The sequence below is a fragment of the Phaseolus vulgaris genome, chromosome 9 (assembly GCF_000499845.2).
Source record: "Phaseolus vulgaris cultivar G19833 chromosome 9, P. vulgaris v2.0, whole genome shotgun sequence".
NCBI lineage: Eukaryota > Viridiplantae > Streptophyta > Magnoliopsida > Fabales > Fabaceae > Phaseolus > Phaseolus vulgaris.
In genome coordinates this window covers 36790259-36811072 of record NC_023751.2, presented here as the reverse complement: position 1 = coordinate 36811072, position 20814 = coordinate 36790259, and the positions used below count along the sequence as shown (strand labels likewise).

Sequence of the window (20814 nt, the reverse complement as noted above, 5' to 3'; positions counted from 1 at the left end):
GCCCAGGAGATAAAATTAAAATAAAAATAAAAATTAATTTTTTATAAGTTGTTCCTATTAGGGAGGTGAGACTTAGAGAACTATTGAAATCTACGTCTTCCTCCTTTGATTAGGCAGGTTGCTAAGGCCTTATTAGGATCCTTCTTGCCTCCGTGCTTTTCCTTCGACTCTTAGTTTCAGGGGAATGTCAAATGGAGGAGGCACCTGCAGAAGACACTTCGACACTAAAGTCAATAAAGCGGGTGATCGACACTGAGGTAGATGCACAGTAATAAATGATGTACCTTTCTCCTTGAAAATCTTGTTATTTATATTATTTTAATGGACTTACCTTATTGGATCTGATTAGTGAAATGGATCACACTTATAACTGTATTACCTAATCCTTAATGAGAGATCAACTTAACTGAACGTTAATGGATATGTGTGTTGGTTGGCCGGATCGTTCATGGTAGTTTCCCTCATGTCTGGTCAGATTTCCCTTATCTCGGTCAATTTTTCTTGATCTCGATTAAGATAGTTAAAATTAATTTATATCCAAAATAATTTTAATAAAAAAAAATATCATAGTCATACACATAAAAGTGCTTTTACATTTATAACTTTGTCTTTTAACAATTGTATACCTTTAAGATTGATTAAGACTATTACTAAGCTTACAACAACATCTTTATCTAATAGAGTTGGTTCAAATTCTAGAAGATGAAATTAAGTCGATTGATTAAAAAAAATTAAATATTTTTTCTTCATCTCACATTTAATTTTTTTTTTTTTTATATTTAAAGTATTGTTTATTTTGAAATTTAAAAATTTATCATAATATTATTCTTAAAAAATATTCCAAAAAGTTAAAAAAGAAAAATATATTTAAATTACATTAACTCTTAAGTCATATAAAATATTAAACTTGTGAAACTAGTTTTATTAAAAAAAAATCTTTCATTATCATAATTTTCAACCAAATTATTAGTAAATGAAACTATTGAACATGTCAAAGTAGTTTTATTGAAAAAAATCATCTTTCATTTTCACAATTTCCAATGAAACTATTAGTACACAATACCAATAGTAAAATCTTATTCCACTAACTGAGATCACCAACATGAATCACAAACGATGACATTCCATAACATTAGAATCAAAACTTGAAATAGTAAAATCTTATTCCACTAAGTGAGATCAGCAACATGAATCACAAATGATTCCATAACATTAAAATCAAAACTTGAAATAGGAGTTTATAATCTTACTCTTTTAGCTGAAACCTTTTTTGGACTTATGTCCGTGTCTAAACTACTTTCATCAGCTTTTTCTTATCTCAGTGGCTGTTATGCAATGTCTCATGTCTTTTCTTGCATAATCACACACCCTCATTTACTCTTTACAAATGTCTGATCACAAATAATCTCTGATCATTTTCTCTGTTCAACTCATTTGGCTTCTATCTTGTATACTATGTTCTGACATGGACAGAGCAAAACAAGAGGTGGAAATTGGAACACCATATGACCATGAACCTTGATTTATCACCATTATTATCGGATCATGCAATTCTCAAGGAGACCAAGTTTTGGGGTTCGATGAACCTGACTTTGGCAAGATATTGTCAATGTTCACCAAGAACAGATACACTACATCACAGATTGACTCAGATTTCATGTTTTTTTCCAATTAAAAAAAATTACTGTCAATGTTCTGATACAAACAATTCAATATCCATGATTATCAATTTGTAACAGTAACATGCACCATCTATTGTTTTTCCTCAAAGTTAACTATATCATCTTTCTGAAGCATAGCTTTGATGTGAATACAAGGTACTGTATTGGGTATTGTTTACCTAACTTGGGATCAGCATAACACTAAAGTGGGATAATCATTCTGTCGCTCTCAAATTTTATTCAAGATAATAAGGGATCAATTCACTTGCTCCATTATTCTATCTCATATATTCCACATGCATACCATAAAAAAGATAAGAAATTCAGAACACAGCTAATGTTATGCTAATTCAATATCATTGGTTGCCAATGTTATGCTTGCAGAACTATGCAACAGGTGAAACATTGTTTTTCAGTACTTTTTCTCAAGATTACTTTCTGTCATGTAGTTTATTATCCAAGTTTCGTACAAGAACACAACAAAACAAGATAATAAAAGATTAAGGAAGTTTCGTTTGTCAAATCTACAACTTCTCTTCCCTAGAATCACATGTTAACATGCCTTTTCTCTGTAATCACTTCAATTCAACATAAGAAAATTTCAGTCAGAAACCAGAAAATAACTTTCTTTTTTGATGATTTGTGAATAGAATGAAATTGAATAGTAGGGAAATCACAAGCTGTACGTATGTTATATCATACCAGAAAAATACAAAGTCAGGTAACGAGGTATATGCAACAAATTAAGATCAACAACATCATTAAACATCGTTACTCAACCTTAAAGAAAACCAACAGTGAAATCCAGAAACCATGAAAACACAACTAACTAAACAAAAGATTCAAAAATCAAATCCACCAGCATCATCAAATCCAGCATCGTAACCGGCATCATAATCCGCAGCATCAGACACCATATCTCCGATCAACATACCCCCCAAGGCCCCACCAAGCAACCCAGCCCCCAACCCCATTCCAAACTTGTTCTTCTTCGGTTTCTGGGCTTGTTGCACATATCCACCTTGTTGTGGGTATCCTTGTGGGTATCCATAACCATTCTGTTGCGGGTATCCACCATATCCATTTTGTGGTGGATATCCACCGTAGCTCTGTTGTTGCGGTGGATACCCATATCCCGGTTGTTGGGGCGGATATCCACCGTAAGCCGGTTGTTGGGGCGGGTATCCATATTGCGCAGCCGGATTCGGCGGCGGAGGATGTGACGTTCCGTAAGGAATTGCACTCGATCCGGCGGATGTCTGCGGTGGGTAAGCCATCACCGGCTCCGCTCCTGTTTTCGATGCGGCGGCGGCCACGCTGCCGGCGGGGACCGAATTAGAAACTTTTTCGGCGAATTTGTAAGAGAAATTCAACGATCCCTTGGATTTTCCAGAAGATTTCAAGACCTTGTAGCTGACGTTTCGGGAGCCGTTGTCGTCGCCGGGGTTGTCGACGAGCTCCCTGAGAGGAACATGGACGGTGCCGATGAGGGTGTCGCCGAGGGTGCGGTCGGAGAAGAGCTTGATCTCGAGGGTCAAACGGTTCTCCTTGGCCAAAGCCTCGTTGACGGAGAATTTCACCGGAAAGTTCCACTTGGGGTTGCTGCCGCTGTCTTTGTCCACCTGGGTGGTTGCACTCTGAAGATGAAAAGGGTCACCGGTGAGCGAAACGACGGCGTAAACGTCCATCTTGGAAAAAAGATTAACATTCTTTATGTCTTTTGCTGATACGATGTTGAGTTCCAAGGTTCTGTATTCCATTGTTTTCACAGAAAAAACAGAAAACAGAAAACTGAAAACAGAAAGAAGAAGAAGAAGAAGAGTTTCTGAATTGGTGAAAAACCTTGAATGCTTGCAATGTTCTTCACAACTGAAACAACGACGAAAATATATATATAACTTTGAAGAAAGACATTTAGGAACCTTCCAGGTATTATTATTTAATGTATTATTTATTTTTTTTCACGCGTTTTCCTATTTTTGCTTTCCGTTAATATTATTATTTTTATTATTATTATTATTCCATGGCGGTTCAGTGTATTTTTTATTCTTGCTTAATGCATAAGATATTTTTCTAAATATGAGAAATTTAAAAATAGAAAAAACGACAACTATGGCCTTTTATGTCGCATTTTGTAGCGATTCTTGTTTTATTTAGTATTATTTTTGGGTAATGATTTGGTGCACACCCTAATGTCTAATCGAAACAGTTTCGCCAGCGTGAAAAATAATTAATGCATAACTTAATTATTCCTAAAAAAAGGGATATTAAATTATATTTTTCATTAATGAGTATTTTTTTTTGTCTATTAATCAAATTAAATAATCTAATGTAATCTTTCATGAAATAAAAAGTTTTAATGTAACTTTTTTATAAATATCTTTTTACCTTCCCCATAAGTCTGGAACGTGCATGAAGAGTTAACGTGTCGTGCGCATCGCATATCCATATACGCGGGCCGGGCCGGGCCGCGGCTTTGACACGGAGTCCATGTTGGGCCCGGAAACCGTTTGCAAACCGAGTTTTTTAACCTAAGAGAAGAAGAAAAAAGAAAATAAGAATTTAATTGATCCTAAATTAATAGTTTTTTTATTAAAATTTACAGATAAATAATTTTTTAAAATATGTGTGGACACGAAATTATTTTTTTATTTGATAATAAAGGGCTTATATTTATAGATTTATTTTATACATAAAAAATTAATTAATAAGTCAATTTCATTCATATGAAAAAGTATATCGATTGTAGTATTTATTCTTTTAAGATCTTCATTTCTAATTTATTATATTTTATTTTATTTTCTCTTGATATATATGAATAGTTATATCCAATAGTTATAGATATATTTGCTTTTAAGTTATTGGGATTCTTGTCAGGCTTCCATTTGCTTCCATTTGACAAGAACTTGCACTCAAGCATATTTTGTGAATATCCAATTTGCCTTTTCCACTTTATTTTTCATTTTATTTTATTTTTTAATAATATTAATTAAATTTTATTTATTATATCCAATCAGCCGAAACCCAACACAATTTCTCTTCTTTCTTTCTTTATTTTCCAGCTTGTTACTTATTCCATTATGTTTTTCTTTATATTATTGTTTTGTTTATTTATAGTAAGATATGGATATCTGAATGAAACCTAATCTAAGAAAATACTTGCATGAGACTAGAATAAAATGAGAATCATGATTTAGCTTCTCGTAATAGTGAATATATATTCATTTATATACAATTTGATTATATAATTATATAAAAATATTAAGAAGTGGACTTTAAACCTAATTCAACTCTATAAAATCGGTTTATGGGATGAAGTTTGCACTTACTTATATACTATGAAAAACTCTAATTTCTAGTAGATGAAAATCTAAAAAAAAAAAAACACAATAAAATTTGCTGAAGAAGTTTATCTGTACATGTAATTAACCTAATTAGTTCATTTTTTAATTAAATCTAATTAATAATTAATTATCTTTTATTTTTGTTGAGGTAATAAAAGTCTACACATTGTTGATTTCTATTAACACAGTAAAAGCATACACATTCATGACTGAATGTCTATTTTTATTCTCCTTTTACTCTGTTTTAGATTGTATTTATCACATAAAAAAATATTAAGTTTAATGTAATTTGACTTTTCTTATCATTTTGCATTTTTTTTCATTTTTAATGTAACTTCTTTTTCTTAAACTACAAGAGAAAGTGTCCGCAAGCCCTCAACTTCAAACATACTGTTTTACCCATTGGGTTTGAGAAAAGTTTTGTTGACTCTGTGAAGTAACATACATTTAACACTATTTATATTAATATAATAATATTTTTAAATTAAAAATAATAATAAAATATTAATTTTTATATATAAAAAGAGGTGACCCAGTCGCACCTTCGAGCATGGCCAGCTCTCATAGTGTAACGGACGATTACTAGTGATTCCGGCTTCAGGCGAGTTGCAGCCTACAATCCAAATTGATCCAAATATGCAAATAAAGAAAGAAACAGCCTACAATCCAAATTGATCCAAATATGCAAATAAAGAAAGAAACCATGGATACTTATGTTAATGAAAAGATGAAAAGAACAAGAAAGAAGCCATGGGATAATTATGTTAATGAAAAGAACATTAAAAGTTTATGGGAATCTTCAAATTGAGTCTGCAAAGAAGTTGGTTAATCAATATTTGAGTATGTTAAGGACACACCTATTTTCTCACATTTGGTAGAATGCATGTTTCATGATATATATAGCACAAGCTACTCAAAGCAGCATCTCAGTAATAAAAAACAAAAACTTCTTTCATATTCAGATTTTCTTTCTAAGAAGGATCTTAAACAAAGGTTCTAAAACAAGTGAGGTGATCATAATGGAAAACACATTCCTCCTACAAGTACATAAGGCTGTCTTGTGGCCTAGAGACACCAATCCATTCCCTAATTAGTAAATCTTTAGACTCACAACAAATGCCACCATATATTCATCAACATATGTCAATACTTAATCTCCAAAGCTGGCAGCCAGAAAACATATATAACTTTTATTTTTGGTTATATGTTCATTAATAACCTAAGAAGGAATCTCAAAGCTAGAAAATTTATTCCACATCACCAGATCTGCGATAAGGCATGTATCTGTGGTCCTTTGCAGCATTCCTTCTCCTCCTCTTCTCAACAAATGCTTCAAGTTTTCCAAATGACTAAAAATTATGAATAGATAGATTTAGTAGAAAAGTTTCTAGTTTTCCATATGACTAAAAATGATGAATAGATAGATTTAGTAGAAAAGTTTCAAGTTCTTCAGATACTAAAATTGATGAATAGATAGATTTAGTAGAAAAGTTTCAAGTTTTCCAGATGACAAATGTTTATGTATTTCAGCTGCAAACAATGGAAAAGGGTGTCAGCATCTATAGGGATGCTTCATTGATCCATTTCATATGTATTTATTTGTGTGTGAATGGAAAAGAAAGCATGGCAGGAACCATTACATTTCTTGAGATAAAAAGGACGTTTTCCCTGCTTTGCTGCTTCTCTCTCTTTCTTTTTGTGCTTAGCCAATATTTCTGTATCAATATTCTTCATTGAATCAGACTTCATTTGTTTATCCTGAATAAACATGTAATTGACATGATGAGAAAATCAGTAAACATTATAGTTTTGGAAGTAGAAAACAAACTAGTAAAGAGTGAAGTACTAACAATCCATGATATACGTTCTTCGATTTCACCTATGCGCTTCAGATCTTTATCTTTTTTCAGTTCCTTCTTCAGAGCCTGTTCTACCAAGATGATGAAGTCAGAGTTCAGAGTTAGCCCTACAGAAAAGTTTTTCAATTTCCAAGTATTATATATTACAAGACAAGTTTCAAGATGAACATTAGTTTTCAACTCTAGTGAACAACTAGCAAACATATTCACCACTTCTGAAGGAACAACTATATTTACAGCAACGAGCACATATGACTTACATTTTCTATTCAAATAAAACAATTTTAAAATTGTATTTGTACCGGTCGGCACCATACAAAAATATGTTTGTACTCAAATAAAATAATTTTAAAATTGTATTTGTACTGGTCGGCACCGTACGATTGAAGGGTCTTCATTGAATAACTTAATTAAATAAAGAACGTGGTTACACGTGAAACGAGCAGTTACAACTCCCGTTGAACAAGTCAAGCACGTTCTCTGGAGCACTCCCTGGATTTCAGAAAACCACCAAGCATGACCCAAAGACCACTAAGCGTGTCTCTAGCCGTCAGTTGCTTGACCCACATGGCCAAAGCCCAAGTCAACCTACTAAAAGGACTTCTGAAAGGGGAGAAAGGTACGTTTTTCATATTATTAAAGAATTCTCCCTGGACATTCTGGCTGACTTGAGCATCGGAGCACAATCGCAGGTACCCCACCGGCCGACCGAGGTATGCGCAGAGGGAAGGAGACTTGAAGAATAAGGTAACCAAGAGTGAAGTAAGCATCATATATCGACGTGAATCAACATTACTCAGTCCCCGATATACGTAACCACTGATGCTGTCATGTCATAAAAACATTTCTGTTCAATTTTTCTAACACATGTAATAAGCACTTACGTGATGGAATGCATTGCAGTAACTCAGTTAACCCATCTCATATCCTAAATCTACAAACATGACAACCAAAGTCTTAATAATGTGTGTCCATGCTTTCAGGAATACACAATTTCAGCTCAGAGCTTCTCTTTATCTTCATATTTTACTACTTGTAATAATGACTTACATGGCAACATGCACTGCAGTAACATAAATTTAAAAATATATAAACAGAACATTTAACTCTTTACAAGGAACAAATAAATCTACCTTGGATGGAGCTTGTATAACCTCTCTAAAAGAAGAAACTGCCCTCTTGCTACTGGACAAAAGAATCAGAAAATTAAAAAAAAAAAAACTCTGTTAAACTGCTAAAAACACAGCACCTATTCTTGTTAATCCTCTTTAACTTTCTGTCTTCTTTGGGTTTCTGAAAAAAAACATGTGCCCCATTGGAGCGTGATTTCTTCAGCTCCTCAAAAGTTACATCATTCTCTATCTCCTCCGTTGGTATGAAGCTAGAATCAATTGGGTTAGACTGAGTAGACATCATGTTTTAGTGAGTGAACTTAATCATTGTGTCCTTTTATTCTCTATTTATCTCTATTTAAAGAGATTATTGTACTTGTAATTGGTGTGCAACAGAATATAATATAAACCTAATAGTTGCCCGTGTGGATGTAGGTTGCAGTTGACTACCAAACCAAGTTAAATCTTATATTGTTTATTTTTTTGCAGTTGATTCGTGATTGTGTGTATTGCTCCTTCCGCGTACATTTTTTTCATCCTCCTCCTCCAATACTCATGAAAATCAATCACACTCACTAGGATCTTCGTTTTGAAGATACAAAATTATAACTTCATGAACCTTTCAAAGTTACCCACATCTTCTGAGGAACTGTGGGGGAATAGAGTCGTCTCTCTCCTGTTCCTCGTACTGCGTTTCCATGGATTCTGGGACTCTGGTTCTTTGCTTCTTCGTTTTCACAAGTAAATCAAATTGGTCATATCCCCAAGAGAAAAGGTATCAAATTGATCATGATCGTTGAAGAAGTACTGAGTCATGTGTTTAGGAGCAATGACACAACACGATTAAACTTTTTTTTTTTATATATATTAAAATCTACCTCCTAACTCTTTATATCTGACTTTCTTATTCATCTAATTTAATAATAATGGTGTTTGATTACTTAGAAGTTCTTGATTTGCATGATACAATATGAATATACGATCGGTTTTATACACAATCTCGTACGTTATACATACCATACTTTATACTAAAAGTGTGTTTTATGTGACTCAGACACTTATCTTAAATGGTGTATCTGTGTCGGACATTCGTATGACAATTGTATGACACTCGTATGACACTTATCAATGAAGTGTTCAATTCAAAAAGTATTTGTTATATTTTTGAAAATTCTAGCACGGTTCTAACACAATTTTAAAAGGTATAAATACAATAGTTGTCTAAAAACTCAAATTTATTGTATAAATTTTTATTATGATTATAAAAATAAGAAACAAATTCTTTTGAACCCATCATAAAAAATATCTTCATGCTCCCAAAAGAATCTCAAATATATTTTTGCACATAAATATTTATTTTCAATTTATATAATTCAAAATTATATAATATATAGATTTGTGTCCTCGTATCTTACATTTTATAGATTACACGTATTTACCGTGTTTGTATTCGTATATGTGATACGTAATGTTTTAGGAAAAGTGAATGTTGTTTTAAAAAATACATGAAATATTAATAAAAATAATTATTATTCCAAACAATAATTGGTAATATAATACCTAGTTTATAATGTATAACAATAATATGTGTAACGAAACTTAATTGTACTGTTTTAAAATTTAACCTGATTTTATTGTTAACAGATGTACCAATACAATAGAATACAAAATATAAATATTTTTTTACTTTTAACTTTTTCAGTTGCATATTATTGAACATTTGTAAAATAAGAGTTATTTATAAACAATATTTATAGAATCGATAAAAAAAATCACGAATCCGTAAAATAAAAATTTCATATAAATATTCAATAAGACATTATCCTAATAAATTATTGTAAAAAATTTAATTCAAAATTCTAACTCATTCTTATTATATATTTGACTTGTTTTATCAAATGTTCTCCTAGCTATATCAAATATGAAGTGATTAATAGTATTTCGAATGCAAGATCAAATTCCATATAGTCAACAAATTTATGAATATTTTTGTTGTTTTTGTTTTTCATTCAAATCTCTTTTGTTTTTGGCAAACTATTTCTTTACCATATTAATTATAACATACACTAAATCTATTATTGTAAATGACAAAAATATTTCTTAAAAATAATTAAATTAACCTTAGATAAAACGAGGTTGTGGATAAAAATTATTTTCAAAACTTTTTTCTGGAAATATTTCAAATTTAAATTTCTGAAACACATTTTTAAATTATGGAAATTATTATTCAAAATGCATTTTTAATTTTGTGTTTTGATTTTTTTATCCGAAATATAATTTTTTAGTTTTGAATTATATTTATTATTTTAGATTTTCAAATTCATAATAAGAGTAATTTTAGAAAATGATGCAAGGTTAAAAATGGTTAAAAGTGATAAGGTGAAGGAAGAAATTGCCTGTTTGTTTTCTCTTAATTGGCCCAATAGTACAGTTATATATAATAATAATAATAATAATAATAATAAATACTCTGTGGTAGAACTTTCCTTCTCTATTATGATGATATTTTTTTTTATAAAAATTACATAAAATTAGGTTTTTTCATTTTATAATTGCAAATATGTGAACAAATCATTTTGGAGAGTTTTCATCTCAAATTTTAATATTTTTGGGAAATAGGTACTTTAAAACACAGATCTCAAAATTAGTTTTGTGACAAAAAAGTTTGTGCGTCAAATATCATTTTCAGAAAATATATTTTCACAAAACTTATACTTGAGTCCAGTTTTTTCTTTTAAATTTAGTGAAAATAAAACTTAAAAACAAAAATTCCTTTGCTTTTTAAATGTCCCGAAAATAATAATAAAAGATCAAGATAGTTAATAATAATTTTAGAATATTAATTTTATATATCACCCAAACAATATCAAGGAATTTTAAGTTTTATACTGAATTCTTTGATTAAAGTCACATATCTTTACCACTAAACAATTTCATAAATTGAGAAAAATTTTAAACTCCAAAAAGTACATTTATAAAGTTAGATAATAATTTATTATGTGTGTATATAGTATTTGGAATAAAATTTGACTGGTAATGTAGTCAAATATTTTCATTCTCAATATTAAAATTCAAAATATCATTTAAGAGTTCCAAATTCAGTTAAACATAACTCGAAATGATTAAGAGAATAACCACAATTCATTAAAGAGAACCAATAAATATATGTTTTTTAATATAATCATATTTAATTATTCAAAAATAGTAAATTAATTAATTAATTAATTAAAGTGTCTTTTCGCTTTTCTCATTTATCTTTTCGCTTGGCACAAACATTTTATTTTAATTTATGTAAAATTACTTTATTTATTTTCTTTTACCTTATCATGTTTCCAATAATCTTAATACTGTATTAATAACTCTTAAGTTGTCTATTTTCTCACATTTGTCATTTTTTTTCAATTTGAAGTTCAAATCAAAACATTTTAAATAATATTTAAAATTTAAACAAAACAACATAAAAATAAATAAACATATATATAAAAATATTATATTTAAAATTAATATACATATTAACATGTAAAATAATAGAAAAACATAACAATTAAATTGAATATCAATCTATGTAGCACATCCACGGTAGCACAAACACTGATACAATCACGAAGATATGTATAATTTTTAAAATGTAAGACACAAAAACAACATATTTATATATTATATAATTATGAATTATATAAATTGACAATGAAGATTTATATGCAGAAGTATGTTTCAGTTTTTTTTGTTAGCAGAAAGATTTTTTCATGGCTAGTTCAAAAAGATTTGTTCTTTATTTTTATAATCATACTAAAAATTCATACAATAAGTTTGAGTTTTTAGGTGTTGGAATCGTGTTAGAATTATCATAAATTCAACAAATATTTTTTGAATTAGATACTTCATTGATACATGTCTTACAAGTGTCTTTCGAATGTCAATCCAATACGTGAATCCGATACAAATACGTCATTTAAGATAAGTGTCCAATAGATTTCAATAAAATAAAATAAAGTAAGATGATAAAAATAAGGGCAAAGTTAAGATATTAAAATTTAAAAAAAAGGAACTTATTAAAACATACAAGGACACGTGAATCACGTGCCACATAATCCAAGTTGCAGAAGAAACTCAGTAGGTCAAAACTCATCCAAAATTTTGGATTTAAATGTTAAGCACAAAAGAAAATATAGTAGAAAAAAAAAACTCACTAAATAACAATTCATAACTTTGTAAGTGGAACATTTGTGTTTAATTAATGTGAAAAGATAACGTTTCAATTAGTGTAATAGGTTTCTATATACTATTTTTTATAATTTTTTATTAACAGGTATAGGTTATGAATTTTTGTTTAGTTTCCATATTTATTTGTATTTCTAATTTTTTTTAATAATACTTTTTCTTAGATAATTAAAGTGTTTGTTTAACAGAAATGTTAAGTTTCATATCACACCTAGTACAGTAGTAGAGCTTTTTTATATATATATATATATATATATATATATATATATATAAACATTTATAATCATATCTTTTAATTATAATAATTAAAAAAACACAATTATAAAACGTAAACAATTAATTATTGATTAAAATTAAGATAAAACATGTTAAAAGATTACAAAAACCACATTATAAGTATTCTTAACTCTTATTTTAGGAAAAAAATATTCTAACTGTTGTAGCTACAAATGGAAAAAAGAATCTGAACTAAACTAAATTAATATCATGATCCCTGAAAACACTGTGTCTGGTCCAAAAACGACATGAAAAAAAAAACCTCAATGGTTTATTTTTCTTCCTCTTTTTATTATTAATAATATTCTTAGTTGTCGTGTTTGTGTCGGAGACTCTGCTAAATTCCTGCAACGCCTCAGATAGAGGCGGAGAAGTCGGCGGCATAAAAAATCTTGGCACTCAAAAAAGGCGGCAACCAACGAATTTCCCTTCTCTTTCCTGTCTCCGATGTCCGCTCCCTTCTCCATTGCCTCCTTCCCCTTCATCTCTCGCCGGCAAGCTCCTTCTCTCTCTCTATTCTCCTTGCTCTTTCTAAAATTCAAGGGAAATTCTGACGTTTTCTGTTCATTTATGGTTTATTCATCTGTGGATTTTGGTTTGTGATGGTGCAGGTTGTAGTTGGGATTGGAGGGTTTTGTTGCAATGGAGGGGGAACCCAGCCAGCTCAAACGGGCTGCCATTGATGCCTCCGCTGGAGCTCTTTCCGGTGCTGTATCCAGGACCGTCACCTCGCCTCTTGATGTTATTAAGATTAGGTTTCAGGTTAGACTCTCTTCCTATGATCCTGAAACACGTCTTTTAAATGTTGTGTACAAATACACGTATATAGTACACCCACACGTGTTTAATTTAAAAATAATTTATTGAATTTTTAAAAATTCTAACACAATTTTGAATAAATTTTATTATAATTCAAATTTAAATTTATTGTATAAAATTTTATTATGATTATAAAAATTATGAACAAATTCTTTTGAATGAGTAAGAAACATATTTTTGCTACGAATAATTATTTTGAAATATATCTGTACACAAATTTTTTTTATTGTCAATTTATATAATTCATAATTATATAATATATATATATATCTATTTATATTTTAAAAATTAGACATATCTAGGTGTTCGTGTCATATCGGTATCTTTTATTGTATCTGTTCAACATAGTTTTCTTCTCATTCATGTTCCATTTTTTTTTGTTTGTAAAAGATTGCATTTTCTTAAAATATAAGCAAATTTTTAACTATTTTTACTGAACTTTTTCCTGAAAGTCTCTAACTTTAATTCATTTCATATATTTAATTGCACGTTTTACAATATTAATGACAAGAATATTTAAAAAAAATTGGATTGTTAGTAAGTTTTGGTGTAATTATCTCTTTAATTGAAGTCAGTTATTTTTCAGGAGGGAGGTAGTATTTGGTTATAACTAGCATTTATGGTTTCATTGACTTGTGTTTCTTTCACCCAATTGTGTATTTTCTGTGTGATTTTCATTTGCCGGGTACTTGTCCTGCTTTGGAAACTGTTTTAAGTCAAACTCTTTTTGGTTTTAAAATGGACAAATGCTAATCAGTGAACTTATCTGTTAAGGATTACTTTTTAAGAGATTTTTCTACAATCAATTTTCTTGATTTTCATAAAATATTTATTATAAGATTTTTTATTGTACCATCACAATAAAAATGCGATTACATTGAAGCATAAATACATAAACTAATTACAGGTTTAGTAAAAGGTAAGAGTGTATAAATAACAAAAGAGCAACTGATATTGTCTCAAACTTTAAAAATGACAATTAAACAGGAACGATGATCTTTAAAAAGATGAGACACATGATGGAGTATGAAATAGAAAGTTTTCATCAACTTACTAAGGAAGGTTGGTTTGTTTGACATGATGGTTTTTTTTTTACAGTTCAACTTTAATTTGTGATTCGTAGGAGTGTGGCTGTCTGGTACATTCTTGAATGCGATGTTGGATCTCAAAATTTTCATATTTATGGTTTGAAATTTGTTTTAGTGCTTTGTTTGCCAGACATGGGAGATTCTGAACATCAAGCTGATTCTATTTTACATTTCTGGTTGGAATTTTGAAAATAGTTTTACTTTTTCTTCTTTCTTTTCAGTGTACTATTTAGATGAAAAGATCTATTTTCTATAAAAAAGGAAAAATTGCATTCCCTCATGGTGATTGAAAGCCGAAAGGTTTTCAGTTTACTGAGTTAATGTATCTGGTATGACTCAGTTGTTGGCATCATTTTATTTAAAATTTATGTGGCCTCAAAGGAATGATTGCACAATAAGATTTGTTTGCACTTTGTTAATGTTTTAATATGAGACTTAGGGAAGTTGGGTTCATCATCATGGCTATTCATTGTAGCCTTTCCCTTATCAAGGTGAGCAATGAGCTCAAATAAGCTGTTATTCACATTCATTGTCAGGTTCAACTAGAACCCACATCTTCATGGAATTCACTACGCAAGGATTTTACTACTACTTCAAAATATACCGGCATGGTTCAAGCAAGCAAAGATATTTTCAGAGAAGAAGGCATGCGGGTAGGACAACCCAGCTTCTATTACTTTTGTTTAATTTTCCTCCTACTTCACTTCTCTCTGTTAGTAATCTGCATCTGATTCCTATTTACCTTAAGAGTGTTCCAATAAGCTGTTGGTGAGATCAGTATATTTGATAATGCTTGAATTCTTGATGTCTTTTATGGGGAAACTTTCTGTATTACCCTTTCTCAAGTCTGTCATGTTACAGGGTTTTTGGCGGGGGAATGTGCCAGCTTTGCTCATGGTTATGCCATATACAAGTATACAATTTACTGTTCTACACATGTTGAAGTCTTATGCCTCTGGTTCTTCCAAAACAGGTATGTCTTCTTAGTGTCTGCTTGTACAAATGGATTTGCAACTTATTCCTAGGTGTCTGTGTACCGAGCATTTTTGTTGATGTTGTTAAAATTTTGAATATCTAGTTTAAGGTATATTCATTGTTTATGTAGCAGGTCAAAGCCATGTCAATCTGCAATCTAGAGTTATTAATTACTTGGGCATTTCCTGTTGTAGGTCTATTATGTTCATTGCTTTGCTTTCTGTTGCTGCAGAGAATCACATGAGTTTGAGCCCTTATCTATCCTATATGAGTGGGGCAATAGCTGGGAGTGCTGCTACTCTAGGCTCATATCCCTTTGATCTTCTCCGAACCATATTAGCTTCCCAGGGTGAACCAAAGGTATAAACATTTTAAAACGTCAAATGTTACAAGATGGTCTTGAAGTAAATTACTGTAATGTATACTAGTTGGGAACTGTGAAGGTCAATGAGGAAAATTGCTGGCATGCTTTTTAAAGACCTTCCCTCGTCCATTTACTTCTGCTTCTTTCTCAGTCCATTCTACTTGAAACTTTTATTTTTATGTGTTTTCTGTTAATTCCAGCTAGAAATGTAAAGATATAACACCATTCCTTATGTATTCACTTGATAATTTAAGGTTTTGGAATAGTTGGTCAATGGTATTATATTAGAATCTCTATGATCTGATCCTTGCTACCACCATTCTTCCAATAAAAAGATTGAATTTCAACTCTAAGACATGTGTGAGCTTGGCATGTCCTTGCTTCAAACCTAGAAGGACTCTTGTTTAAGGGGAAATATGGGAGATGTAATATAATTCATTTGTGTATCCTTACCTAACAACTGAATCATTTTTATTAGTTGCTTCTGTGATCATTCATTTTGCCAATTGTGGTGAGGAGTGTCCATCTTTGCTTCTTGATCAATTAATGGTATTTCGTATCAGAAGCTTTAGAATGGAAAAAGAAAAACTTCCACTTCTGGCCTTTCACTATATAACTCTACCTTTGAGTGCATAGTTTGAGGCTGTTGTGGTCCTTGATGCCTCATGGCATCAATTTTGGGACAATGTCTTGCTAATATTTTCCCATTGTTCAGGTTTATCCAAACATGAGAACAGCATTTGTCGATATTGTCCAGACTCGTGGCTTCCCAGGCTTGTATGCTGGATTGTCACCAACCCTAGTTGAGATCATACCATATGCAGCTCTACAATTTGGCACCTATGACACATTTAAACGTTGGACCATGGTAATATTTCAGTTCTTCTATGTAACATTTCATTTATTTGTATTTGACATAGTTATGACATGCACGTATTGAATGTTGGTTTGGTTATTATGTTCGCCCTAGCTATTTGCACCGAGAAGGAAGCTATGCAGCAGTTTGTATTAATTTTAAATTTTAGTCCGAGCAAAATGTTGTCTATGCTCACACTCAGTCTTAGCTCTGCATCTCTACTAGACCAAATATAATTGCTAGTGGCCAGTGACAGAAGGAGAGATATATATTTTTTCCAATAAATATTATCATAACTCGGATTTTTTACCAATCTGGTAAAATTATTTTATCACTTAATTGTTAATTTGGATAAAGTTTTAAAAAATTATCAAAATAGATAAAACGTGACACAACTTTAGTGTATTTGAACTCGAATCTTGTATTTGAACTGGAATTGTGTTAAAGTGACACGAATTCAATATAATCAAATTTTAACTATGTTGTGTCACTTTGCCATGAGTTACACATTGATAACTTTTTAAAATTTTACCCATTTTGGTAATTAAGATATAAAATTACAATAGATTAATAAAAGTCTCTCATAACTCCCTGTCAAATGTCAGTAATAGTTTTTACCTTAACGTACATTAAAGTATGTTACTTCACAAAATAATCATATTAAGATTTCTTCACACAGCTGATAAATGCTTTACTCTTACTTCATAGTGAGAAATTATTTTATACTTGAATTTTAATATGCATATATTATGTGGGTTAAATGTAGGCATGGAATCATCGTCAATATTCAAATCCTACTGCAGAAAACATTTCCAGCTTTCAGCTTTTCCTGTGTGGAGTGGGTGCAGGAACATCTGCCAAGCTCGCCACTCATCCACTTGATGTGGTCAAGAAAAGATTTCAGGTAGATGTTAGAATGTTAAACCCCTTATTTCTCCATTAAAAATAAGCAAAATATGAATCTTCTTCATTGGTTCGATGCAGATTGAAGGTCTGCAAAGGCATCCAAGATATGGAGCTCGGGTTGAACACCATGCATACAACAATATGTTTGATGCCATAAAGCGAATATTACAAAAGGAGGGTTGGGCTGGTCTATATAAAGGGATAGTCCCATCAACTGTCAAAGCTGCACCAGCTAATGCTGTAACATTTGTAGCCTATGAATTGACATCAGATTGGCTGGAATCTCTTTTGACTTGATTTTTTTACTAAGGGGATTTTTTTTTTTAATTTTCTTTATCTCATTCTTTTTTAATCCATTTAATCCTCACCTGGATAGGAAGAGGTATATTCTAATTTAAGATAGTGGATACGATTCTTGTTCACTTTTAAGATGAAGATTCAGACAAGTAAAAAGTAAGATTTAGCAGGGTGACATCAATTTTCCTTCAGCTGTTAGTGGAGTTATTCTTGTTAAGGTGGTTTTACTTCCAAATTTATCCAAAATGGTTCAAAATCTGTCCTTGTTTGGACTTCATCTTGCACAATTTGAGGGTTTTAGAATTTATATGCACTGGTTTTGCAACCAATCCAAATTAATTTTGCTCAGGAACTAGGATCTAGGTGATTAAATTCGAGGCTTATGATGTCAAGACACCAATGTCTGCAAGGAACAAGTCTAATAGTAAGCAAATCTAAATAACAGAGTTTACAAATCTTGCAAGAACAAAACTGAATTTGCTCATGTTTTATAAATTGTCGTGAAACAAGGAAAAACAACAAACAATAGCTCAGCTGTGGGGTTTCAAAACCCTTATTGCAACTCACGCCATCCAGGGTTAATTTCTGTCAGAAGTACAAATTCAATTGTTGATATCACGATGTCATTGAAATCTAAGTATAGGGGCTGCACAAGCACCTGCTAATACAGTCCATTACAAGTCAATGAAGATCTGATGTTATGGCCCTTCTTGGCATTGTCCTTTCTTTCGAACTACATTCTTCAATAGCCAAGACTTTTGTCCACGCTTGAAATCCATTTAGAACAGCCATTTTAAGACAAAAACAAGTAAGCAATGTCAGTAAAGTTATCTATCTTGGTGCTTCGTTCTTGTCTTTACTGCTATCTTCTGGAGGTTGTGATAAGAATTGCAAGATCCTCTCAATCTGAACAACACTGACTTGAAATTTTTCAGCAATCTGGTGAGCATTCATACGTCCATTGTAATCATCAGCCTTGCCTTCATGCAAAAGGATGATATGGCGCAACTGAGCTACATTCAAAGTGCCAGAAGGAACCTGCCTTTCCTCATAGCGCCCAGAATCTGGTTTTGTGTTTCGCAATTTGGGCATTGGCCTGTTGTACTTCTCAACCACGAAGGCCTGTAACAATATTTTCTATCTGTAAGGTGAGTTTGTCTCGGTAAATATGTACTAAAAGGTCAAAAAGTAAAGCTTTGACCATTGAAACTGCATTGTAAGATTATCTTTGAGAAATAACTCTTTTAAATGTCTCGTAAAAAGATGCTCAAAAAAGTTATTACTTATCTAAAATAAGCTCATCCAAACACACATTCGAAAAGTTAATCAAATTTGCCAAGTTCCCGTGGCACTGTGCTAATACCATGAGTAACAAACGACAGAAACCATATTCAGCATTGATTGATAATGAAAAAGGTATCCATGACAGTATTTTAAGCAAATATGGCTTATGTAGCATAAACACTAATACAGACACTCGTACCACGCAGATATATGTATAATTTCTAAAATGTAGAACATGAGAACAGGGGAACACGTTCAAAAGAATTTGTTCCTTATTTTTATACTCATAATAAAATTTTATACAATAAATTTGAGTTTTTAGAAAATTGATGTATTTCTCCTTATTAAAATTGTGTTAGAACTGTGCTAAAATTGTCATAAATCCAACATTTTTTTTGAATTGGACACTTCATTGATATGTGTCCTACAAGTGTATTACGAGTGTCGGTATCCGATCCATGTGTCCAACACGGGACATCATTCAAGAGGCATGTCAGAGCCTCATAGAATATGACATACAAAATACAGTCAAAGGTAGGGTTATTTTAGCAGATTTCCTTTTATTTGACAGCTGATAAACACGCCAATATAGAAAAACAGGGTTTCCTTGATGTTCAAGGCCAATAATACCATTTTTCTACTTCGGATACAGTGATAAACTTCAATAGTACTCAGCATCGACATTAGAAGAGTTTTATAGGAAAAGGGTGAAGAATAAAACAATTTTAAATGTTGGAGTTATACATTAATACATACACCATAATGACATTTCTGCGTCAACTTCAATTCTACACAACGAGTTAAAACAATTTTCCATAAACTCACCTCACCCATCTCAGGTTTCCCCCCAGGCTTTGATTTAATTCTACCAACCATTTGACCAAGCATAGCATCAAATTTAGGATCTCTTTCTTCCAGGATGTTGTCCGTATTAACTCTAGAACGATCATCTTAAGCCAAGATCAAATAACAGTGAAATCAAAATTATAGAACTTCACAAGAACATCAAAATCATAAGCAATATCTATGTATGCAACATTTCAAAAAGACACAAATTAACATGAACCAAAGCCTGATAGATAAGTACTAGAATCAAAGTAAAATAAAGTCACATTTTGTAATTAAAACTGAAAACAGAAAACACTTTCTGAAACCAAGCGACCCCTTAGATTTTCATTACCAGCTGAACTAAGCTTGCACACCCATAACCCAGCCCATGTGGATGCAACAAATTTCCAAAAGCAACACTTCAAACTGAAAAGCAACATTCACAAACCCCCACGTGATTCTAGCCCTTGTTCTAGAACAACACACCACAGTATAATACAGTCTCGGAATAACCCTCATTAGCTACCTTAAATTCCAAGGCACCCTCTAACTTTTTCGAACGAAATCATGTTAAAGGAACAAAATTTTCGCCACCCTTTAGCCCTAATTCCCCAGCCGAAAACTTTGAACCTACGGGAAGAGAGAGACAGAGTTACCGGCGTGAAGTACGTCTTGTTCGGCAGATTTCGAGATCTGCGCAGTCTTGTCGGGGGCAACCGTGGGCGGCGGTCGGCGATCAACGGCGGTCTTTGGCTTGGAGAAAGACGACGTGTCAGCCTCGGATGCTGCCCGGATTCTTCCAGATGCTCGACGAAATGCCTGACCCATCGTTGCGTTGTGACGCCAAACGCGGCCTTGTGATGTATTAAGCCTAATATTGAAGATGTTTTCGTGGCTTGTTTTGGTGCAAGTGTTTCACCAACA

At 31.7% G+C, this 20814-nt stretch overlaps 3 protein-coding genes across 4 annotated transcripts; 1 reads left to right on the top strand and 2 right to left on the bottom strand.

Moving 5' to 3' along the window:
• Positions 1-2318: 2318 nt before the first annotated feature.
• On the bottom strand, positions 2319-3571 carry LOC137821921 (protein SRC2-like). The gene has a single exon (XM_068626725.1). It carries the CDS (start codon positions 3419-3421, stop codon positions 2504-2506), a length of 918 nt encoding a protein of 305 aa, XP_068482826.1. The 5' UTR covers positions 3422-3571; the 3' UTR covers positions 2319-2503.
• A 9101-nt stretch (positions 3572-12672) lies between these two features.
• On the top strand, positions 12673-17976 carry LOC137820782 (mitochondrial thiamine diphosphate carrier 2-like). 2 transcript variants are annotated; one of them, XM_068625024.1, is made up of 8 exons: positions 12673-12967; positions 13085-13235; positions 14917-15033; positions 15242-15353; positions 15588-15715; positions 16435-16587; positions 17342-17479; positions 17560-17976. In XM_068625024.1, exons 2-8 carry the CDS (start codon positions 13116-13118, stop codon positions 17776-17778), a joined length of 987 nt encoding a protein of 328 aa, XP_068481125.1. In that variant the 5' UTR covers positions 12673-12967; positions 13085-13115; the 3' UTR covers positions 17779-17976. The 2 variants fall into 2 exon arrangements, with proteins under 2 accessions (XP_068481125.1, XP_068481127.1); XM_068625026.1 differs by having other exon boundaries at positions 12704-12967; positions 15550-15715.
• Positions 17977-18235: 259 nt separating this feature from the next.
• On the bottom strand, positions 18236-20800 carry LOC137820783 (uncharacterized). The gene is made up of 3 exons (XM_068625027.1): positions 20547-20800; positions 19888-20012; positions 18236-18900 (listed from the first exon to the last, which is right to left on the bottom strand). Exons 1-3 carry the CDS (start codon positions 20716-20718, stop codon positions 18610-18612), a joined length of 588 nt encoding a protein of 195 aa, XP_068481128.1. The 5' UTR covers positions 20719-20800; the 3' UTR covers positions 18236-18609.
• Positions 20801-20814: the final 14 nt, after the last annotated feature.